This window comes from Channa argus, chromosome 7 (genome assembly GCF_033026475.1).
Source record: "Channa argus isolate prfri chromosome 7, Channa argus male v1.0, whole genome shotgun sequence".
NCBI lineage: Eukaryota > Metazoa > Chordata > Actinopteri > Anabantiformes > Channidae > Channa > Channa argus.
The window spans coordinates 20,395,411-20,421,194 of NC_090203.1; the positions used below are offsets into that span (position 1 = coordinate 20,395,411).

General features: G+C 39.6%; 1 protein-coding gene across 8 annotated transcripts in view; it reads right to left on the reverse strand.

Moving 5' to 3' along the window:
* Nucleotides 1-25,784, reverse strand: part of plecb (plectin b) — a 107,865-nt gene that overhangs the window by 66,315 nt on the left and 15,766 nt on the right. Inside the window, exon 1 of one of the 8 annotated variants that reach the window (XM_067510268.1) lies at nucleotides 12,873-13,035. The exons of 6 other annotated variants lie outside the window; for them this stretch is intronic. In XM_067510268.1, the coding sequence (XP_067366369.1) occupies nucleotides 12,873-12,918 (46 nt within the window). In that variant the 5' untranslated portion in view covers nucleotides 12,919-13,035. Of the gene's footprint in view, nucleotides 1-3,563; nucleotides 3,719-12,872; nucleotides 13,036-25,784 lie in introns of those variants that run through there. One more of the 8 variants, XM_067510270.1, reaches the window with a different exon arrangement.

Here is a 25,784-nt window from a genome sequence, read left to right on the forward strand (position 1 = left end):
ACATGAACATCAGCTTCACACCCTGCTAGTGTTTCTCGTGTGAACCAACACTGTGTTAAATCATCACCTGACATGACTGGACACCTGTGATCTCAGAAACCCACTCTAAAATAGGACCTGTCTAACTCCTGGTACAGTTTCCAACAGCTGACTGTCAATGCCTATGTGTTTACAGTAAATATTAATGTTGAATATTTAACATATTTGTTAAGATGAGGTACTAATCATTTATATGGCAGGTGTTAAGCTTTATGAATTTACATTTCACACCATACGTATCTATTATAAATGCTTATCTGCTGCTTTAAGTCCTTTCCTTCCTAAATAACAAGAACTTAACTATGCTACTACTTTATTTTAGACATGCCCCAAGAAAGAAGAATATTCCTTGACAACAAAAGTTAGGCAAAGAAAGAAATTTAAAAAAATAACAGTTTCAAACTTGAAAATGCACCATTTTCAGCAAAGAAAAAAGCTTGTAAAAAGACAAAAAGGAAACACAGAACAACAGGATGTGAGAAAATCCTCTGGAACATCCCATCATCCTCAGATTTCCTAAATGAACAATATGCTGACAGATCACATTAAAGAACTGTTTCAAGGACATCATCATGGGACATATCATTATTTTAGAGAGAAAAACTCCAGGCTTCCAGCCACTGACGATGAATAAATGACTGTATCCGTGCATGTGGAAATGCAGAGGCTGACGGGTCTTTCTCAAATCCACATCAGCATCGACCCAAGGGCCATCATTTTTATCAGCAGTGATAACACATGTCTTTACTCAGATTAAAGAGCAATGAAGTCTACCGTGAAGTCTGGCAAGGCAGGGAACGAGTCATGAGAGTGTGACAAGAAAACAAAATAATCTTAAAGGTGAGAAAACTCACAATATAGGGAACAGTTTTTCATTAAACACAACAGCTGGAGTTTAATTAAAGACCAAAATCCATGTTCTAATGAGGACAATGAGTTGAGGTTAAAAAGTATAACTCAAGAAAAGCATAATAACATCATCATTTTTTTTCTTTGTAGGCATGTACACCGAAACAACGCGGTGATGGAGACTCCTCTTTTGGCTACCTACCAAGGACTGATGACTGCATCCTAATCCTCTCCAGCTAATAGCACATTCAAAGTCCATTATGTTAAATGCAGACTTTTTTGATCAGTGCTTTTTGTGTTAATGGTCACATTTCTGTTTATTTGGAGATGCCATGTGTCCAAGTGGAAAAACAGAAAAAAAAACAAAAAGCAACGTCGCCTATAAGGCAAAAACCCAAGTACAACCTCACAAAGCTTCCTCTCTGTTTCAGTGCAGTGTTGGAACACTGCTCACTGCCACACAGACAGAACCTCCAACAGCCAAATGCTCAGATAGACACACACACACAGTACAGCGCTTCTTCTCGCTCTGTGGGAGGTCTTTGAATCATGCTGTGGCCTGATGGAAGCTCAGTGGGAACTTTTTCCTCAGTAATCTCAGTAAGTGTGACGGCAAAAAAAAAACAAAAAACCTTCGAGTGAGAGAAAAATCTCTCCTCTGTGGGCTCTGGACTGAGAGTCAGCAGCATGGCAACATCAGAGCCAGCAGTGCACAGAGGTAATATATACTGCCCAGGGACGTAAACCGGCAAATTAGGGAGCAGCCTGTGAAGTAAGATAGTAAATCTGTGCAGAGCCACACGGCCACATCAGCATCTATTCACTAGAGTTACACCTCGAAAGATTTAATCTGTCTTTGATCCAGCATTATGAGTTCAGAGGTTAATGCTGGACCTTCTTTCTCTGTCATAAGTAGTAAAAGACTCTGTTAGTGCTGTTTTTCCACTCAGAGTACATTTAATGGGATTTCCCTTAATTGTCTTTTTTTTATTACGTGACTGCTCATTGTTGTCTACTGAACGGAACCTCAAACAAAACTATTTCAATGCAAATTGGCGCCAACATTTCAATCAAAGTGTTTGAGAGATTATTTTATGCATGTTGAGTGTGTTGAGTTTTGAACAATAGGTTTTTGGGAACGCATGTTTTGCAAGAAGAGGAAAAATAGGCTTTCGAACTGCAGGGACCATAATAAACAAGTGTTGGCTTGGAGCGGTGCATGTAAAAGTATTGTTTAAATACCAATTAAATGTCCATGCAATAGCTTGAGTACAGAAAACACAAACATACAACTGGATTTAACCGTTTACTACTCGAAATTGTCAGTAATAATACAACAAGCAGAGGCCGACTATGAAAATAACATGCTTTGGGGATCGGTATAAAGACAATAAATAGTCCCTTATACTATGCTACACACAATCATTACTAGCGTTAAATGTGTTGTCCTGTGTTCCTGCAAGCACAGACAAGAAAAGCGATCAAGCTACAAAATATGGATAACAGCCTTATCCAGTGAGAAAAATAACAAGGAGTATCAAAAACACTTTAGATTAGTGTTGTTCTATTGTACAATTCTTCTCTTTTAATTCCACCTTCTGATGAAGCTTCCTCATCTTTGTGATTGTTTTAGATTGATTTGGATCTTAGCAGCCATCCAACAAGGTACTAAGCTTAATGTTTACTTACTTTGCCTGAAAAATTATGATTATTTTTGTTAACATTTTTTTGTTGTTGTTGTTCTGTTGATGACGATTAATTGATTGAAACACTACCATTTCACAATTCACACTTTTTCTGAGCCCTCTCTAATTATATTCTGATAAATCCGCGTGCAAATGTATAAATCAATCACAAACAGAACAAACACCACTCAATGCAGTGTGAAGTGTCTATATTGTAGCTACTGAGAGTTTTTAAAAAACTTCTAAAAATACACATTTTTTAAGTACAACAAATAGTGTCTAATGCAAGATATTGCATAAGAGTTGTGGACAAACAATGCGTACAGTTTACAAAACAATATTAAACATACCTTGTTTTGGGATTTATTTACTATAGTTTCTGGTGATTTATTGGACGGGAACATACATGCAATGCAATGCAATGGTCGTTCGTATAAGCAGGGGAAACTGACATAAATGGATTGGAAATGTCAACATTGTCCTATTTTAATTTCTGGTGCTAAAAGTTGCCTGCCTGCCTACGTGGGGGCGCTGTTTAAAGAAACGTTTGATATACTGTTTGTGTGATTTTATGTCAAGAACGTTTTCTGGAAGTAAAGACAAAACACAGATTAATCACTTTCAGGCTAATCTTGTAATGTGGTTACCTGAAAATAGTGGGGCAGCACCAAAGTGAAGCAAAACTACTGTTAATACATTGTTGTCATAAAACAGCTCCACTCAGGGATCTGCAGCATTCACTGCAACAATTCAATTTAGTCAGAAACCTTATCTGACAGTGGACAAACATGCCATCTAATGGTTCACTGCGTTGTCCAGCTCTGTTAGTGTCTGGTGATGTGTTACAGTCTGATGTGCAGTCCCACCCACAGACATTCTCTCTCCGTCTGCTCTCCAACTATATCACTTTACCTCAAGGCTTGGCTACCTGTCCACTTTCACTCCTCTCAGCTGCAGTTCTGTGTAGTTATGCACAACAGCGTGGCTTACCTTTGGTCGAGCAGAAGGAATCCATGCTGAACATTTATAGTACCGTGACAAGACCTTTGAAGCAGCAAGAGAGAGGTTTTCGCTTGCAGCTCTCTGCCATTTAATCCCAGTGTGCCACGCCGGATCTCACTTTTTCACTTTCTCTCACTTGTTCTTTCTTCACTCTCTCTTTTAAACACGTCGCGCTGTGTAGATCAACAGAAAGGGAGTACAACCCCCCCCCCACCCCACCCCACCCCACCTCACAGGTCAGAGCCGCCCTTCGTAATAATTCCTCTGTTCTTATGTATGTGGGTGTGTGTGTGTGTATAGAGGTAAAGTGTTTGAAAAAGAGCTAACATTTCAGAACACCAACAAAGGGTGTAAAGTTAAGAAGGAACAAAGACCAAGACTGAAAAGAAAAATGAACTCTGGCACAAGTTCTACGTGTTCTTGTTGGAGCCACAGATGAAATGTTTAATTCAATAATTACCGTCACATCAGATGAGTATTAATGAGGCTAAAATGCAAGGTTCTCATGCAGCTCCAAGGGGGATAACAGACATTCGCATTGTCTTATGAATCGAGAAAGGATGTCAACAAAGTGACCTAAAACTGTCTTGCTCTGCAGACATGCAAAAAACAAAAAAAAAGCTGTGGGGCAATCAGAGACAGCAGTCTTTTCTGGAAAAAAGACACAACAAGCCCACAGTGGCAGGGGGCTGCAGCTATTAAATGTGCTGGACCACTGCCACATTCTGTAGTCTCAGTGACATAGCTTTGTGCCAGCACTCATAAAGGCAAAGACAAATTAAAATGTCTGCATGGTGTAATGTAGTGTACTGTAGATAGAGGCTCTCAGTGAGCATCAACGTTAAGTCAATACTACGTATAAAAAGTCCTTTGAACAATGTCTCCTAAAAGTGATGCTGATGCATGTGGATGCATTAAAGCTGGTAAAACATGCACTGTGCATTTTTATATGTTGTAGTTTACAGTGTACGGCACTGTAGTTCCTTCAAAGACTCTTCAGTGTGAGCGGTTAATGATTAACACACATGCATAAACGGAATCGCAGCACCAGACACATTAACCCAAGACGGCGATATTAAGTGAACCCAGGGCTGAGTATCGTAAGTAAAGCCCAAAGATAAGTCTTCACAATGCTGAGTTACATGCTATTTGGATAATTAATAAACTAACTAAATAGCAGAAATTGAATAAGCAGTTATTAAGTATTTAGATGTGCTGCTTAAGTAAAGGTTATATGGTAACTATACAATAAATTTTTGTGTCTTTGTTCTATGAGAGTCTTATCAGCTCACTAATGCTCACTTAAAGCAACAGGTTTACTTTTTAAGAGCTGAGTCGTGTTGCTTCAGAAAATCAATGTTACAGCACAGCCACAAAATAACGGAGAGAAAATGGAAACAGCCTTCTTTAAACAGTCAAGGGTTATATTTAGCTTTTGAATGATTTCAGTCTATATGTATCTCTCTCAGCTTTACATATTCCCCCTTACTGTAAGAGTGGCATCCAAACAAACAAAGAAGTCTGTTGAAGAAGTATTTTATAAGCCTCCAAATATAAAAAAAAAGACGCTTATATTTCTTCAAGCTACAGTTTGTAACATTTTATGAATCTGTTCTGTAGTAGACATATGCTCTATATCTTGGCTTAATGTGGAGAGAATATTGATGCGCTCTGTGACACAAACAAGAGGTTGAGAGAGATTTTTGAGGCTTAGCCTTCTAACAAAGTGGGCCTCGCCCTGTGCAGCATCTTCTGGTTTCGAAAGGTGTCGTTCTTGTATCTATAGGATGCTACAGGCTTTGACACACAGTCAGGGCCCCAGAGCCAGACTTAAATCCTGCCTTTGCTCCCCTGAAGTAGTTTGCACCTTCCAAAATAAATAATAACTACCAGTAACAAACACAGTAGGCTTTTATTTTGCACACTCTTGACTTGCACCATTATTTGCTATATTGTTAGAGCTGCTTAAATTGTGTTTTTGTGAGCTTGTGACCTGCCGGTTTGAAGTTTTAGATCATTTAGATTGTGTTCATTTCTTTTAGTTATGTTTATTTTCATGTATTTACTGTATGAACCCATTACATATCCACTGCATTGCACACATTTAATAAACAAGTCTTATTCATAGGGGCCAAAAACACACTTCTAAATAAATGCTGCTCAGTGTTAATGGGCAGCTGTTGACTAACATGTCCACTATATTAACTTTATAAGGTGATAATATTTCAACGTTGAATTTACTGCGTGTTTGACTTTAGAGAAGTCACCTACTCAAGACCCAGAGCCATGAGCTTATACCCACACAACCAGATCAATCAATGTGAAAAACCGAACACTGATGTCTGCCAATCTTTTGCCATGAGGGGGACACTAAGGGAAAGCACAGATGTGGAGTTCCACGGCCACCTCATTGGCCTGTAAGGTCTTTTCCCTGGGGCTCCCGTCACCACAAATAGATCAACAACATAGAGGGGAAACTACACATGATGCATTTCCTTGTTTCGAAGCAGTGGTCTCAGGAAAGTCCTGAATTGTGTACAGAGTTCTTAGTTAATTGTGGAGAAGGGTGTGACCCCATAACCTATGGAGCTATACTGGTATATTGTAATTAGCAGTAGTGATGTTCCAGGTAACAGAAGTGAGAATAACAGCTGTAACATGCTGAAAAATACCTCACACATAATAAACAGCTAAGGAATTTGATGGGATCCCCATGTGGTAGAATAAAAACAAAAATAGAAGGAAAGGTTGGAAGGGCAATTCCATAATTCATCACATAACAAAAGTAACACAATCCATTGTCCTGTTTTCTAAAAATAGACCACCCAGGCCAGACCACACAGAGCAGATAACCTCCACTGATAATAATCAGTATCCTCCCATCCCAAGCCCACTTTTGTACTTCTGGTTTTGGAACATTAAAAATATCTAACAGGCCAGGCACATTTTCCCATTACAATAAAAACAGCTGATAACTACTGTACATGCATAGCTTTTTTTCGAAATGTTTGCAGTATTTGTGCAAGACTACGTTAAAGCAGGTCATCTTCAAGATAATCTGCCCTTAATCAGCTGCAAAGCTGAAAGAGAGAAGAAAGTGTGCTGGTTGAAATAAGGTGGAACGTTTCTTTGAGATAATGATAAACAAAGCATGAAAACATGTTACATCACAATTTTAAAACTGTTTACTGGGGCCTTCACCTATTTCTCTGCATCACTGTGTTAAACGGTTTGTTATAAACAGAGGAAAATTGTTTTTTCTCAACGATACTGTATCAATCTTGGCATCCCCTGATTATCGATGAGTGTGAGCCATTTGTTAGCAGTCAGAAATGTGGGCGATGGTTACTTGAGTCACTAGAGGACCATACATCCCTGTTGAGAATGACAGGGATGATCCAAATAAACAAACATAGATAAGAAAGTGACTCCTCTGGATAATTGGTCAGTGAGGCATTTCCTGTCTAAACTAACATCTCATTTAAGAAGCTACTGTTTAGTCATCGGCGTCTGTACCCAGGCAGCGGTGAGAAAATTAAACACTGAATGGATGCAAAGTAAAGAAAAGCATGAAGTTCTGGAGCCCTCTCAAATATCAGGTCCATTATCTTGTTGACAGTGCTGCAGGGCTCGCTGCCTACAGTACTTGATACCCCTCTGAAAAACAAGGCAGTGAGTCAGAGGAGGACAGTTCCACGGTAAAATTCACACGCCACTTAAAGCAGGCATCACTAAAGTTAGAAAGGAAGTGGTCTTAGAAGAACTTAGCCTGGAAAGATTGTTTATTAATATACTGTATAAAAGCCTTTTTCTAACATCAGAACTGCATATTACTCATCATTATTAGAGGAAAATAAGAACAAAAGTCACAGTTCCGTTGAGCCTAGTATTTCAGTAACTCAGCAGCAGTGACTTCATGAGTTTTTTTACGAATAAAATTGTGAATAATAATTTACCAGAACATCCCTATGGTTTTCACGGTCAGATCCTCATGCACAGCAGCTATAGAATAAGTTCATTCCAGTCCAAAAGTTTGTTGCCTTTTTTTGGGGGGGGGGGTTGTCAGCTGGTTGTCTCTGATCAAAGCCAGCCTAATATCATCCTTTACTTATTTACTACAGTGATTTTTTGGGCAGGCTATTATGAACAAGCAAATATATCCATTTAGACACAAAGTAGTCAAGCTGCACACCAGGTGAATCACACGTTTCATGTCACATCAATCGGTTCCAGTCTTCAAACGACTCGCACAACTTTTCCTTCCTGTCTTTGTCCCCCTTGTTTCTTCAGAAGTATTAGCAATGTGAGGTGAGGTTCTAACATCGCAGCACGTACAAAACAACAATCAGTAAAGACAGTTAGTCAAAAAGCAACAACAACACTATGACACCAAACCTTGTTTACCTCAGCATGTTAGGATGTCATGTCAAGTGTATTGTGCAGATTGAAGAAGGTAATTATGAAAGAATAGTATCAGGTGCAACCATAGTGTAGTGAGGCAAGAAACATGTCCATTTGATAGTAGGGTGTAAGTGATACAGACTAAAAACTATATCACAGTATTTTTGCTGGAACTATATAAATGACAATGGTCAATAAATAAGATCTTTCTGGCCAATACTTAAAGAAACACACAAAAAAAACTCTATAATCAAAAATAATAAGCCTTAATTTTATCAAACAATAAACAACATAAACCAAATTAGATAGCTGCACAAGAACATGATCTATTTCCTTTTGCGGCCCAAACTGTAGCATTGCCATGGCTCAGCCTTTCACCACATCACAGCAAACATGTCATCACATAGCTACTGTATATCATCTTTAATATTCTTAATGACAAATCATAGCATGGGAGAAAATTACCATGATTTATTGGGGACGATGTGTTGTTGCACAGCCCTGAACTAGGTACTTTATGAATGAATAGTAAATAACCCAGCCGTGACAGAAATTCCTCTACAAATAACACAAACACATACAGTAGGTCTGTTCATAAAAATGTGTGTGTGTGTGTGTGTGTGTGTGTGTGTGTGTGTCTCTATCTCTCTCTCTCTCTCTCTCTCTCTCTCTCTAAACAAACCACCCCAGAATGCCACAAAAAGTAAACCTCTCACTCGATTGAGTATAGATTGATCATCAGCCCACACTGTGGTGCCTCCTCATGTCTGGCAGCAAAGCCAGGCGTGAAACTATCCCAAATGCAACAGGGATCTCTGTAATCAGCAAACTGGTGACACCGTGAGCAGCCAGTTTGTTACTGGCACTGCTCATCATTCACATGAATGCACCATGATGGCAGCGCATGGAGAGAGACTGTGGAGAGAGTGTTCACACAGAAATGTGAATTTCAACACAGCAATGTGGGATTACGGGAAAAGCCGTCTTGTGTCATGATTTCCCGAACAAATTTCATCCAGCTATTCTTTTGTGGTTTAAAGGTGACAGGAAAGTGTGAAAAACCTATAAGAACAGAGTCATCCGGTACGAAATCTACAGACACAAACTCAAGGTTGGGAAACACCCAAATGCCTCTGCCTTCGACACTATTACACTGTTAGATTATTACAATGCAGAGACCCATTTGTCCTGATCCTCAGGTTTAGACCACTATACCCACCCTCTGTTTACCTTAGATCACTCCAAAGATGTGTGGAATGTCCCTTTTACTGCACATTGTCCCGTCCAGGAAACAGAAAGACACAGTAAAGTGTAACAGAAGGAAACAGGAGTCTAGGTTAATGTGCTCTGCAAGACAGACATGGGGATACAACACGTCAGGCTGATCAGGCTTTGTCAGTGGCACAGAAACAAGGAAATGAAGGCAAGATGACGTGGGGATCTGTATGGGCAGTAATTACAGGAATTATGTCCAAACAGGTCAGGAGTTTCACTCTGACTCCAACTGGCACAGTGTATGTACACTAGATAATCGTGTTTTTTTTTTTTTTTTTTTTTTTTTTAATGTTTAAAGGAACAGGGTAAATACTACTATATAGTCTACACAGTGATAAAACCTAAAAATGTTTTTCAAACACACTGGAACACAGAGCAATCACTCACAATCAAGAACATTTACAGAGCAGGCTATTACATGCCATCAGTTCATCCCGTGTAATATCTCCGAACTCCCTTGAAGGAAATGTTTTCAATTTGGCAAAAACAATAAAAAATAAAACATCCACTTGGAATTAAAGAGGAACTGCTTTGTGGGCTCAAAGGTTAAAGGTCAAGGTAATTATAACCTTACATCTGTCTATTATTGTGAACATATATACATATACATAGATACTTTTTGGAGCAAATTTCTTATATTTGAAACAGGTTACAAGCTGTGTGTACCTGCTCTCCTGCCCAGACCAATGATGTGATTCCACATTACTTGGTATTTTACTTTTGGTTTACTCAATATTGCCTTCTCCTTTACGTTTCTTCCATTTGAGCCACCGTTGCAACAACTGTACATTTATTGTACAGAACAGCGTCTAGTAGGTTTAGTTGGGAAATAGCGTGTGCTACCTTTCAAACGTGCATCAGGGATTTGTTGTATTTACACTTGAGGCAGTTTAACAGCTGCCATGGATACCTGTGGTTATGATTTGGATTTTCCATAGATATACACTACATTTCAAGAGTCATGGATCGTCTGATCAGGCGATTCTTATTGAATATGTCCCCTAGTAACTTTATTCATATTCTTTCATTCAATGTATGATATAGAAATCTAGTGGTTTACACATATACATAACTAGGTTGTGTTTGACTTTACCTCACTGATGAAAACCCCTGACATGCACCAACTATGTTTCCATTTTTTCATTTACTATGACAGAGTAGTGATCATGGTTAGCAGAGGTTTTTCATGGGAAATGGCTCATCCAGATATGCGTCATTGAAAAGGAGGGAGCTGCTGTGCATTTTCTCAACTTGCCTGATGTGATCTTCCCTCTCAACAATCCAGAGCAGCATCAAAAACACAAGCTGTTCTGCAATACAATGCGGTGACTCTGTGCCAGCCACAGCCACAACATGGACTTTTATGCAGGTCAGTGTAACCTGCACTGAAGCTGTGACTACTGCATTCAGGTAAGCTCAGAGAGAATACATGAGGCCATCAACATGTGACAGAAAATTATGAAATTCAAGTAAGCACTGTTACTTGTAAGAGCAGAGCTTTTCAGAAACAAATCATTTATCAAGTCCATGATTCTGGACAGGAAACAGACAGGATGGAAATGAATACAGAGCATGCTAAATATTTTCCTCCCCATACCATATGAATCACCTGTTAATTTTTCCTGCCAGCAGTCTGACAGGAGGATGCTATGGCCTTTATTATAATGGCTACTGTAGCTGTCAGTCATAAGATAAAATGGAAAGAGTTTCATATGGCTGCAGATCTGAAATCTACCCAAGGATGAGACAGAGAGTTGTGGGAAAGGCCAAGAGAAAGAGACACTACTGGAGAGATCCCATTAACTATGGACACTGTGCACTTGACAGCTTCCTGGAATCACACCTTATATTTTCCTGTTTCTGTTTGCACATGTATGGATGAGCAGTGCTGCCAAGAATATCACCCTCCAAATATTACAAATCTGCAGAAGACTGATGAACCAAACCCTGGGCTGCTCTCTATGACTCACTTGAGGTCCGAGTTCAACTTTAGCACTATGGTGAAATCCAATAAATAGTTTGCTACAGTGTGACTGTGGGAAGACTCACACACATCATTCACGGAAGGAAGGCAGTGTCAGAAGCGTCAGACAGTGACAGAGCTGTACTCGCATAAAAGTTTATTCCGGGATGCTGATGAACCTGAAACCTGTGAAGCCTGATGTTTTGATAAGAAATACCGTCTTCTCCTAGTTTCTGGTAATTATGTAATTTTTCTCTTCCTAAATATATTACATTATACTTTTCTTTTGCCTTGGATGTTGAGACATATTTTAATATGTGAATTGGAAGCTTGAGTTTGGCTTTGAACACATCTCTTTATACCAGGGGAGCCCAATACGTCGATCGCGATCTACCGGTTGATCGCAAAGGTAGTGCAGGTAGATCGCATGGAATTAACAAAGTACACGTCAGCCGATCATCCGTCCTCACTATGTAATTTGTCACTTGATTGACGTACAGGGCAGCCAGTCTGACACCACATTTTTTTTTCTGACACGTGGCTCACCGGACTCCAGACTATGCATCCCTGGCTGATTCGATTCAGTGCAAGTCGTCAGAGTGAAGTAATGATAAAAATCTACAGAGTTGGATTGTGCAATATGGGTTCATGTAGTTATGCAAGCTACACCAACATATATTCATAAATAAAAACATGTTTTGTATTTTTATAGCAGGCAGATCATTTTGACTTGGCCATTTTATAAGTGGCTCCCAAGCCAAAAAAGTGTGGGCACCCCTGCTTTGTATGATGTATACTGTTCTGCACATAACATAAACATGATTTACTTTTAGTCTGTTGTTTGACTGCTTGTGTAATCTGGCTATGTATGACCTTATAGTATTATACATCTGTTTGTTTAAAAGCAGACCAGCAACACACAACATACATAGAATATATTTTACATTATTAAACAACAGAAACTAGAGGAAAATGTGTCCATTATTCTGAGAGGTAAAACCTGACAGGTCACATGCCACACACACACACACACACACACACATATATACAGTATATATGCACACACATATACATACATACATACATACATACACACAGTACAAATGACTGTGTATGTTTGTTGCCAGTCATTCCTTTTTTATGCGATAATCAAAAGAATCTGTGCTACACTGCCTGTCACACACATGCTGCCACAGAGTTACAGATGAGTAAAAGCTGCCCATTCATTAAGGACAAGTTTCACCACAAAATCTAATTGGGGTGAAGAGATGATGTTCAGCTTTGCATGGTGGGTTTGCCTGGCAAATGTGAGGTCTAAGTGTACACCACCTAGAAACTTGCATGTGTTTTATTCTGTTTACACATGTTAGGACACAGTGGCACATTTTCTGGTTCAATAACATCAAAGTAGTAGACAGAAATCAAACACACTAGTGTATCTACAGTCACTGGATATTCAGAGCTTCCGGTGATTTTCAAACAATGCCCCAGTCAGACACTCCTCCCTGTCTGCCTTCCTATAGAGACACAACTAACAATAAAATCTCCACCTTATTGTTTACTGTTCACTGCGTTAATTTTGGGTCAATCCTACAATAAACTAAGTCAAACACTCAAAAATGTTTTTTCAACAAATCAAAATTAGAATAGGAAAATACCTTTTAGAAGAGTAATCTCATTTTGGATGGACCTGATGTTATCCATTGTGACTTCTTGGCCTCCCTGTGAAGAATGATGATAGCGACCACCGCAAATACTGAAATGGATTCAGAAGTAAGGCGTCCTGTGATCTGTGTACAGAGACTTTCTCCAAGAAAATTCCTGTCACGGTTTAAAATAAATGTTCTGTCTCTCTTTTGGTCACTATCCTCCTCTCTGCTGACCGGGACGCTGCTTTGTTTTAGTTCCTGTGATACACCATGTGCACAGACACACACACACACACACACACACACACACACACACACACATTTTTGTGTATGCAGGAATCTACACAGTGCGTAGCTCCACCCTGGTCCCCTCCTCCTCTTCCTCCACCTCCCCTTTTTACATACAAACCTGCTTTTCAGTCAGTCACTGCAGCACTCAGCCAGGTGCTGAGTCAGATACCTGCTTTGCCACAAACAGCCAGTCATGCCATACACTAGATCTATCACTCTATTCTATGAGGATAACTTTAGGATACAAACAAAAACAAAAGCAGAGGGTGAAGCAAATCCTGTGAATTTGCTGACCAGATGACAGAGGATGTAGTTTCTATGTGCGTGCACATGTGTATGTCCACGCAAAGACACAAAATCCCTTCACCAAACCCAGATCCTTGCAGTAATTCCCAAGACTGACCATAAAAGATATGGATAGATAAAAATAAAAAAAAACAGCATCGTCACACTTTACCAAACAAGGGTTTTCTAATATTGCAACATATAATATATTAATGTACAATATTCATTCAGTAGGGCTTTAGGTGAAACATTGAAAAATGCTAATTAAAATATAACACTCAAAATCTCCAATGAAGTCAGATTCACAGCACTGACACCACTGCAGTGACATTTGTTTCTACAAGTGTTGAGAACCTTTCACTAATTCCTGAAAGTATTGCAGCTTTATTTAAAATTAAATGTATTTATTTGAATTTTATCACGACTAATACCTGAAAGGCTGTGCAGAGCGGGGTGGACACTAGTGAAAGAAAAACACTTATGACAGAATAATTTATTATTGTTCTATTATTAAAAATATGTCAGCTTCTGCAATAAAAAATATAAATGTTAGTATAAAAAATCTACAACAATTCCTATATAACAAGTCCTTCAAATTGTCCTTTTTTTGATGAGAGCATGGTAGTGGGCCCAAAACCTCAAACCCTGATCAAACATGGACTTAAAAGCTCAGTTCTGCTGAGAGATACAGCAAAGAGGAGTGATAATTCTCTGTGGAACAGCCAGAACAAGGCACTGTATCACTTAGTACTTAGTGCAGCTTTAAAAACTGTCCCAACCGCAACCCGGTTTACAAATGTAAATAAAAACAGAATGCAATAATTTGCAAATTTCATCAACCCATATTTTTTTTTAATAATATAAAATAAACAACATATCTGATGTTGAAACTGAGAAATATTACCATTTCATTGAAAATATTAGCTCCTTTTGAATTTTATGGAAGAAACACATCTCAAAAAAATTAAAACAGGAGCAACGAAAGGCTGGAAAAACATTTCAATCTCATGGGAACAATTGACGACTTTTGACGATTTCAGAGAGGCAAAGCCTCATCAATGTAAAGATGGGCAGCAGTTCACCAATCCCTGACAAACTGCACCGAAAAATTGTGAGAATATGAAAGAAATTTCTCAACGTAAAATTGTAAAGATTTTGAAGATCCCACCATCTACATGATATAATATCAATATCATGCGTGTGATCTCTGGGACCTCAGGCATCACTGCATTAAAAAAACAGGAAGGATTCTCTACAAGACAGTACTGCATGGGCTCAGGAACACTTCCAGAAATCACTGTAACTTAAAACTATATCATCCAAAGAAGAAGCCGTAGTCGAACACGATTCAGAGACCCTGCCGTGTTCTCTGGGTCACATTTAAAATGGTCTGAGAAACTAAATGAAAAACTGTTCTGTGGTGAGATGAATCTAAATTTGAAATTGCTTTTGGAAACCATGGATGCTGTGCCCTGCAGACTAAAGAGGAGAGGGACCATCCAGCTTGTTATCGGCAGACAGTTCAAAAGCCCCTCTGACAGGGCGGCATTAGTGTCAATGGCGTGGGCAGCCCAATTGGGACAAAGCATTTTACCTGCGAGTCTGTAGTCTAAACCCTTAATGTACTGTGGCTACTTAATGAGTAGTGAAAAGTAATGTAAAGCATGAAAGTATTTCAAGAATGAAACTCACATGAGATATTTGTCCCTGTCATTAAACAATCTGTGCTTGTGGAAACTAATCTAAAAAAAAAAAAAAGATTTCCTTTGTACTTATTGCTGGCTGACGTACACTGTAAATATACACATCACCAACAAAGTACTGCTTCTAGACGACAATTTATTTCAGACTAATTGTCAATTGGGTGAAAAAGAATAAATTGCTGCTAAATAAATGAAACAAAAAGCATGACAATAGGTAAATCTAAACCACTGAATTTACAGAATTGTATAAATATGTTTGATTTTTTGAAAATCATGACACAAAACAACTTTGTTTGGACAGTTCACATAAATGATCTCTTTTTACAAGTTTCCTACCTAAAGAATTTTGACAAAATAATCTCACTGAGCCTAATGTATAGTCAGGTTACATGCAGTTACTGCTGTGCAGTGTGGACTAACACGATTCAGACAGATCACTGTCTATAATTAGGAGTGAGTGAGTGATCTGCATCAGGGATGGCCAAAGGTGATAAATTATGTGAGGCAATATAAAATTCTACAATTTCCCAAAATTAAAAATGAATTAAAAAGACCTGCTAATGAGAAACAGATAACTGAAATAGCTTCAATCTGTTTAGTTATGCATTTATATACAGATTAATTAAACCATGGAATTTAATGCAGTACTGAATTTTTGTGGATGACTAGGTTTTACTGTTCTGTAGTTTCTACATGTGTTATTGTGTATCAGACAAGAGATACTAGGTGATATTTGAATAAAGAATAAGTGAGTAGAGATACTTGACACAAAAGGGATCCAAACAAACCAACACACAAAGAAAAGTTGGCAAAAATGACAAATCAATCCTTCCACTAATAATCTATTAGCCTGTGTCTCCGCTCAGACAGCCAGCAGCAATTTTGCAGAGCCATTCTTTCATTCAGCTCTTCTTTGTCCTCATACCATAAGGACGTCTGGAGGAAACGACTGACACATTTTTGGCAGCAGGCAAAATGGAACACTAGTTATTCTCTGCACTGTCAAGGAGAATTCAATCGGAGTGTGTGTGTGTGTGTGTGTGTGTGTGTGTGTGTGTGTGTGTGTGTGTGTGTGTGTGTGTGTATGCTATAGTGTGTTTTGAAAGGGAAACAGCTTTTGAAAGTACTTGCTACTGTAACCACTAGTACTTGAGAATGTGTTTCTATTCCAAACTTATTCCGGACACACACACACACACACACACACACACACACACACACAAGCCTGTTATACATGAAAGCAGTTGTGCATTTTTCTGTGTTGGATGCTGTGACTGCTTGCTTTGGCTGACATCAGCAGCCCTCTGAACCCGTGCCCAAACCCCTCTTTCCAAGCCCGACTCTCGTTACTGTGATAAGTTCCATTAAGGACAGCCAGACAATGAAACGCAAGAATGTTCATACTATTATTATTAATAGTAGTTTTTAAAGTGAATAGTGTGACTAAAGGCTTCATCATACTTTCCACATACTCTCACCTGGTGACAGACACAGACAGGGGACGTGCACTCACTCCTATTCATACCACAAAAGGGGATATGAACATGAACATGTTCCACAAGTTCTCACTGGTGAAATACAGTAAATAATACAGTATGTGTAAGTGATAACATCAACATTGCATAACTTTGATTTATGAAATGAGGAGCTGGTTTACTTTTCTGGCATACAGTATGTGCACTTGTGCACTAGGGCTATGGACAGTCTGTTCAAACACACATTTCTGACCTGCACACAGTCATCTTATGTGTTTTTGTTCTCAATTAACAGAGCAGAAAAGAAATCTGAAAAACAATTTGTCGGTTTCATTTCCCAACATCACTCATGTTTATGTATTTATAATTACCTGACTCTGCTGGGGAAACATTTGGGAGAAGCACAACACACTAATACACGGCCTGCAGTTAGATTGTCAGTAACAGATACTGTCTCTAATTGCAGTAGTGCATTTCTCATTGAAGGGAATAATAGAGATCTAATAATGGGACTGAAATGCTGAATGCAATAAAGAGCTGTGAGTAAGCTGTATTAAAACTAACACTAACTTTTCAGCATAAAATGCATCAAACTCAGTTGGGTTCCGGTTGGGACAGAGAAATGCGGCCTGATCTACACTCTAAGCTAAAGTACTGTACTTACCCTGCTAGAATCCTTTCATTTTTAGCGGTGTCACAGATGGAATCATCAGAGAGATCTGACGATTCGCAAATGTGCAAATTCCACAAAATGGGGCTTTGTGGATGGAGATTAGTGGCAGCCAGCTGATGTTTGTCGTTTTACACATTAACTAACTTTGTGTGAGCAATAGGTCAAAAGATGGAGATAGATACAGAGGATTCACAATAAATAAAATAAACAAAACATAACTGTGTGTGTGTGAGCGGATTCAAAGTGACAGAAAGATGCTTTTCACTTCAGATTTGAAACCACCAAATGTCATATTTCCAAAAGTACCATTTTGACAGTTCCTCCCACTGTAAGGCTTGAAAGCTAGTGCACTAATCCCACTTTGTAGTTCGGAGTGCTCCACAGTCCTGCTGTCTCTCAGTTTAGTTGCTCACACCCTCTCTGCTCCATCTACATCAGGCCGGTAGCCTGCTGTAGAGGTCCAGACAAAACATTCCTACTGTCTGAGGTCACGCAACCACTCAAATCTCCAACCCAATGTGATGCCTTAGAGCCCAGGGCAGCAGTCAGCAGGGGAGCAGCCTCCCCACCAACACAGCTACTGTCTGAGTTAGATGCTGATAAAACTGTTAAGCCAGTGGACTGAATACTTTAATCACTGGGATGAGGTGTGTTGTGAAAGGCACCAATGAATGTACTACTGTGTGTGTTTGGAAGGTTTTATTCAGAGCAAAGTCATATTTTATTATTTTGTTATATAAGCCAAGTGTACATTTGGTTTCAACTCTTGGTGGATTTACATAAAACCACCTCATAATTTAATAAATGATAATGTTTCTTTTGGATTTTAAACTTCCACATGCTGTGTGTGTATAGCAAGCTGAAAAACAGTGTGTCCATGTTGACAGGCAAACATCACACCGCTGTTTAAAACTTGTATAGGCAGCTGATTTTCCTCATACCGAGGGCTTAGGAATTCTGGCAATCAGGCGGGAGGAGAAACAAGGCACAGAGTGAATGACCCCTTCAGGTTTCCTCCCATGTTCCACCCTCGAAGACCTAAAACCAGGTCCCACGGGGGGGCCTTTAGGTTAAGTGAAGTCGCTCCTTATAAAGACATTCTCGTTTTGAGATCCAGATAAATGACATCAGGGAGATGGAGACTGGAAGGATCTGCTCCGAGTCACATCCTATTTTCAGATGAGAGAAAAGGGAGGTCTGATCTAAATGAAAAACCTTCTGCAGTGGACAGGGAGCAAGCTGGGATCCCAAAGGTCCCCCACCCACGCACTGACTCATTGCCTTTAACTCACAACCAGTTGGCTGGAGTTGGAACAAGACCATCACTGTAGAGATAGTGTCATTTTAGCTTTTTTTAGCCTCGGTCATCAGCTACTGAGTGCGGTAAGGCTAATCAGTGCTGAGTCAAAAACATCTCAAAATCCACTGCTGACCTCCAAGATATTTAATATCAAATGGACCAAATGACTGGTACCATTGACTAGCACCTCATGTCCCGGAAAACAATTCAAAACCTTTCATGCTCTCAGTCTTTCCTTAAAAGTCCATTCCTCTTCTTTTTGATTATTAGGTCTGTTGTCATGAGGACAATGATCCACTAGGGGCTGTGCTTACCCTGCTGACAGCGGTAAATGATCCTACTATGATCCTTTCTATGCCGGGATGTAGGGTGGAAAAAGATGATAAACAATATATGAAAACTGCTAAAAAGTCTCACTCTACTTTCAAGAGCACTAATGAATGTGCAGGACAATGTGACTTTCTCCCTTCAGATACTCACTAAGGCTGCTGCGTGTCTACATGGGGAGCAGTGAATCTCCAGGGGAAACGTACATTGGCTGCTCACATAAAGTTGAAAACACTGTCCTTGCCAAGCAATGCCTCCGTGGGCCATGACGGAAAGTACACGGAGCTGGCACTGTGTGTGTGTGTGTGTGTGTGTGTGTGTGTGTGTGTGTGCGTGCGCGTGTAAATTAAAGCCAACAGTTACATGGAAAAGTGTAACACTGCCAAGGACTCTCATCACCATGCAAACCTATCAGATTTGACTGCATGTTACAGTAATTTATTGTTGTAGGCAAAACTAAAATGTCACAATTAGCTTTGAGACACAGTGTAAACGTTGTCATGTTTCTGGGAGAGAGTCTGTTGAGAGGAGAACACATTCACCAGTGTGTGACTTTGTTTATAGCTTATTTTGTCTGTCACCTTTGAAAGACACATTTGGTAAAAGTAAAAACGTGTCAAAAGATTAACTGCTCTACAGTTTCTTCAAAAACCTTTTCAATTGATCAAATAAACCCCAAAAAGCAATTATTAGCCGCAGCTCTGTTTAAGAAGCTCGAATCTTTAATCATTTTTCCATTATTCATTTTATCCTGATCATGTCTTTTAGCTGTGAGGCAGCAGTGCTAAGCAACCTGTTTTATTATATAATTATTTATAACTCTTCAAACAAGTTGAAGATTACGTGTTTAGGCATCCTTTCATTTAATTGGCACTGTTTTAGTCTTGAAAGTACCATCTTCCACTTGTCCTCTCATCTAAACAAATCACATACTACATTAATGCTCAGTGAGAGGAAGACTTCCCACCTCGTCGTGCTTCATGCTCTGCCTTTTTTTCCCCTTTTGATTTCTACTTACAAGCTCTTATATGTCTTAGGTTTCATTTCAGCACTTTGTCTCTGTACTTCCTGTCTTGTCCCTCTCCCACACTCTTTGAGTGGCTCATCATCTTTTTCTGTCTCTGCTGTGCGTGCTTGGGGCTTTTCTGCTAAATGGCGCCACTCTGACTACTGGCTTTTATGCTGTGCTCCCAGGGTAAGTGATAGGACTTGTCCCACAGTACAAGCGTGACAGACTGAGATCAATTCTTCCAGAGACTGATATTGTCTCTATTCCCACACCGACTTTTGCCTCCTGCTGCCCAGTCACAGGGAGTCCTTCGAATGTGTAGCCAATAACTGCATCTTCTCCGTGTCTGCCCTGGAAGCTAACGATGCCCAAACGACATGTGTCCACGCCTGGCATTTACCGTTCTTAACATTCAAATTTTAAATAAAGGAAAAATTGGATAATACTACCACCTGTTTGGGTACAGATATAACAGCATTTCTATAAAGATGGCAGGTTTTTTTGAAAGAACTCCTTAGGTCAGTCCTGACCTTACCCTAATGCAGAGGCAGTTTCTGTTGCTACCCTGTAAACCACTATGTAAACTCAAGATTATTCGAGCCTCTTTAACTTCTAAATGTACGAAATGTCAGTGCAGGGTTTGAAATCATTTTATAAAAGTTGAGCGGCGCAGTGTTGGCCAGTGCACAGCTTTAAATGCGGTGTACTGGACACCTCAGCTGTGCATTGTGGGTAGATGAATGATGAACGATCAGCTGGAGGTAAGCATCCACGCTTCTGCTACACATCAAGCATAGACCTGACTTAACTGTGGAAACAGCTGGGAGAGACAGGTAAAATATTACACACGGGGTTTCATCCCACGCACATTTCAAAGACTACAAACTCTGGTCAGATTAAGAGCTGCTGGAGAACAGCAAGGGCCCTGCCATGTTCTTACTTCCTGAAAAAGTTCAGCTACAGCCCTACAGGAAGCCTAGAATTAGCAGTGATTTGAGATCAGAAAACAAACAGGCAGTTTTTTTTAGGGTAGCTGTTTGACCTGTGGTCAGAGGGAGAGCGCCCACACCCTTCAGAGACCCAGAGCCCAATGACACATGACTTCAAGGGAGGTCCTGTTTAGTTTCCGAGCAATCAATCTTCTCAGAAGCTGCTTTATCTAAGAAACAAATCACTCTTTTTCATGTAACGCCAGGTTTTGTGTGACCCTTTTTGGTTAAACCCGAGTCAATCCCACCATTTAGGGTAGTTTTGAACTGCATCTTCGGTCAAAGCCGAAGAGTTTGACTGTGGAAGGTATTTGAAGCTGCTAACAAGCTTTACTCCTCCATCTTTGGTATCTCAGACCAAAAGAGATTAAGTGATCTGCTAACAGAGTAGAATGTAACAAGTTATTCCTCATGGCATGTTTGTAGTCGCCGAAGGTCTGTGTGTGTGTGTGTGTGTGTGTGTGTAAAAAGTAGCGAGAAACTTAATTGATAATGTCAGTGCTTGTGTGTGTGTGTGTGTGTGTGTGTGTGTGTGTGTGTGTGTGTGTGTGTGTGTGTGTGTGTGTGTGTGTGTGTGTGTGTGTGTGTGTGTACATGCGGGCCACATTCCCCCTGCTGTCAGCTGTGTGGGGTCACCTGCTGGGACATTCCTGGCCCGTGTGATGACTGTCACACTGACCGGCTCCAGTTGCCCTGAATACCAGCGGCCAGCAGTAAACTCATTGCCTTTCAGGAAATGACAGGACTAAACAAAAAATAGACTCTGACACTGCCACACATGCACACAAACACACACAAACGAACACACATCAGTACCTGTTAATAAATGATTATGCTGAGGGGTATTTCCATTCTTACTCACTTTGTAATAACCCATAACTCTATTTAAGTCCTATTAGCAATAAAGAGAAAATGTCTCTCCTCCAGAAGGATCCAGAATTTCATAGCAGTAATTTGATGCACATTGCATCAAATTACTTCTATGAAATCGTTCTTGTCTTCCTCTCAACAGTGGACACACAGATTCCTGTTAATTTCATCCGCAGCAGTCTTTGGCTGAATTTTGTCCTTATTTGTCTTCTTACTTTCCAACTGCCTATAAAAATTGGTCTGTGTTTACAGTGACATGGATGATTCACAGCCTTCTAGAAAACCACTAGCAAATTGCGCTTTGTTTCACCAATTCCTAAATGAGGACAGGCATTGAAGTCAAGATCAGTTTGAGCACTTGATTAGCAAAACAGTTCTTCAAACAAGAACTGGAAGAAAGGGTTTTTTGAATTCCAAAAATTAGGGAGGGGGGGGGGGGGGGGGGGGGGGGGGGCGCAGTCTCAGGAAAAGCCAAACACCTGTCATTGTGTGGAGAAAATAACACCTGCACCAACTGGCGTTAAAAATGCCAGTCCTTAAATTTAGAACTGTGTGATTCTTCATGCCTGAGAATGGCTTTGTGTAAACTGAATGTAGTAAACAATATCTGGGATGTTATGCAGAAAACATGCCATAAATAGAGGAGAGCAAATTATCTTGTGTATGAATGTCCAAAAAACTAATATGTGGTTGATTTAACACATTTCTAAGAATCATTTTATATATCTATATACTGTATTCTGCACACAAACATTCCAAAAGATTTCAAGGCATAGTTAAGAAGGGGAGGGTTGGGAAATGAGGGGGAAGGAATGTGCTCCCTGCTTTTGGAGATTGTGAATCTTCTGCTTTTTAGGAGACTTTTCCATCTACAGTGGTGGTATGTTACAACAATGGTATGTCTCTGTGTGTGCGTGTGTGTTTGTGTGTGTGAAGCTGTAGCACATCAGGATGTTATCTCTCCTAACTTTTTCATAGCTCATTAGTGCCTTGAAGCATCAATTCCAGACTAATAATGGGCTTCATAAAGCATCACAGCCCTGCAGCACAAAGCAGCACAGACACAGAGATCCCACACAACCAAGCTGTTAAAAGCTCGGCATTTTCCACACAGACGTGTTTTCCACCGTAGTAAGGTGATGTGTATCAGCACTTGTAAAAGTCAGGAATGTACTCTAAGTGCTTAAATACCACACTGTCGGTTGGCGTAAAAAGGGCAGGAGAAAGGCTAAAAGCCCAACAGTAGCAGGCTGCAAACTGGAAGGTTTGGTGTTTACCAAGTGATGAGGGAAATGACAGCTGCCAGTCAATCTGCTAGTTAAGCTGTTATCATGCAGACTGAGTGCAAACGAGATGTCAGATGAGAAAGAGTCATCAGCGCAGTCAGTAGCAGACGACCTCATCTAACATAGTTTAACAGGACCGATGTGCACATACAAGTCTGCCTGACTCAGCAACATCGTACAATGGGGACGTGACTTTGAAAAGGGGAGTCGAGGATAAATCAGGTTATAGCTGAACTTGTGTGACGTCACACGGTGGTGTCACATTAGCTTGTCAGGGTTGAAGGTGGATGTACAGTAGATGCATACACTTTGTTGTTAGACCTGAGATGTACAGAAACAGTTCTATGTGGTGGCTTCACTTTGTCATTATTATCAGGCTTTGCCATGAAGATCTTCTTCATAGGCTGTTTACATGAGATTAGGTAATGACTTTTTTAGCCTTCACTGTACGTCGGTACAATGTGTTTAAATCCTGTAAGATCATCACATGTTTTGTCCCATCTGACGACCCTACTGCTGCAAAAGCTCTCAGAAAATAAAAAAATACAACCGTAGTTTTATATGACTAGGTTCCCTCTAACTGAGGATTTATTGTCAAATAGCAATAACATGAACCCAGTTCCTTAACAACCAAATGTCTCGTCAACAAATATTAAGAATTATTAATAATAACTCATCTAAACAGGTTTAGAAACACATAGCATCTCATTTTGTTTTCTGTTTCTCTCTGTGGGCCACTTTATTATGTACCTATACCTATCTTAAGAAGAGGTGGTTCTAATGTTTTGGCCAACCTATCTAAAATGAATTAAAGGGCCCAAACCTCAGAACCACCTCTTCTTATGATAGATACAGGTACAGGTGTGCCTAATAAAGTGGCCAGTGAGTGTGTTTTGTACACCTCAACATCCGACCTCACTCCCTGCTACTTGTTTGTGCTACATTGGTTTCTCCCTTTAATGATCTGCTGCTCACACAATAACAGTCATAAAACACCAGATTCAGACATAAAAGAACAGCAGCTTCTGCTCTGTGTTCGACAGGAAGGCCAGCAGATTGGAGGAGCATCCCTCTGGAGTTTCTCTCACTCTCTCCTTAAAAGGGATCTAAAGGAATCCCACCACAGATTGGTTTATCAAGACCTGCTCCAGAGTAACCTTTGGCCTGAGCTGTGTGTTACTGCTGATCTATCACAAGCAGCAGGATGCTGACAAACGTGAGAAAAATTAGTTGAACAAAAAAAAAAATAAAAGACTGAGAGAAAGAAGGAACAAGCCACTGTCTTTTTGGCTCCTTTGCTTTCACAGGAAAGCCGCAGAGCTAAAGCTGAGCACTTTCTGACCCCTACACAGACAATGGACACATCCTGCTTCAGTTTAATGTGGTGCTCCATGTCAGTTGGTGTATTTAATGGAAATACAGTAATAGAAAAGTTCCATTACTGACTATTTCCTTCTTGCTTTACACTGTGAGTTAGTGAAGGGAACAGCTTGGGGGCAGTTTAGGGAAATGCTCTGCAAGGTCACACTTCTATATCTAGACATACACACACACACAGATTTTTCTACCAGTGGCCTATTTTCCATGAACATTTCACCTGGCATTAACATCTGCGTACGGCTCACCTTAATATGAATTCAGCAAAGAACAGCTTACTACAGTGGGTGAAGGAAAATAAACTGAACACATTTTAATGGATTGAATTGGCAGTAATGTGTCATTATATTTATTTGAGTTTCTTAGAGCTGTGTATCCTGTGTAATAGCTGACACATAGGCTTTATTTTTAAACCAATCGCAGTAGACAATCTGTGAAAACTTGGGTGATCTATTAATTTTTCATTAATTTTTTTATGTAGCAAATGTTTTCTTCTGATCGTACTAATTAAAGGGGGTGAACATGCTGAATATTATACCTGCTTAGCACCAACATGTTAGAATTACCATCACTGACATGTCAACATGCTCATATTGGCTTATACTGTAGCTCATGCTGTGACTCTTATCACCTTCATGTCATGTTGAAATTAATTAATTATGAATTCCCAACTTCTAAATAATGTTTATGTCAACATACAGGTCAATATTACAGATGATAACAAAATATGGATGTCTTACACAAGCTGAGGATTGTCGCTCTGTAATAGTTTTTATCATTTTTATCATCATAGAATCATAGAACTGAATGAGATAACACACCATCTTTTAAACGTAGGAATAGGACCAAATTAAATAAAGAAAGAAGATCAACTGTTATTTCCTCTAATGTCTTACTGTCTAGCATACAGTGTCTCTGCTAAGGAAAACCATTCTGATTAATGCATCACTAGTATGTGATCATCATACTGAAGCAGAAACTAGAATAGAAATCCATGTGCTTCAAACAAAACACCCGTTTTTTTAAGTTATACGTAAAAAGTCTGGTCACACTAGAACACAGAGTAAGTGCATCCACATTTAGAAGTTATTGCAGGTTAAATGCTTTTTCTCAAGGGCCCTCCACCATCAATTCACTCTGACCACTTTGCAAAGACTTTTCAACCTGTGACAAGCAGCCAACATAAAACTCGTGAAAGGCATGAAGGAAATGAAAAAAACAAGGAAAAGGAAATTAAAAACAAAAGGAAATTAAGATGCCTGGTTTTTGAATGTCTGTCAAGGCTTAGGAAACAAGCAGAATCTCAACAATTGGCCTTTTTATTTTAGCAACAGAG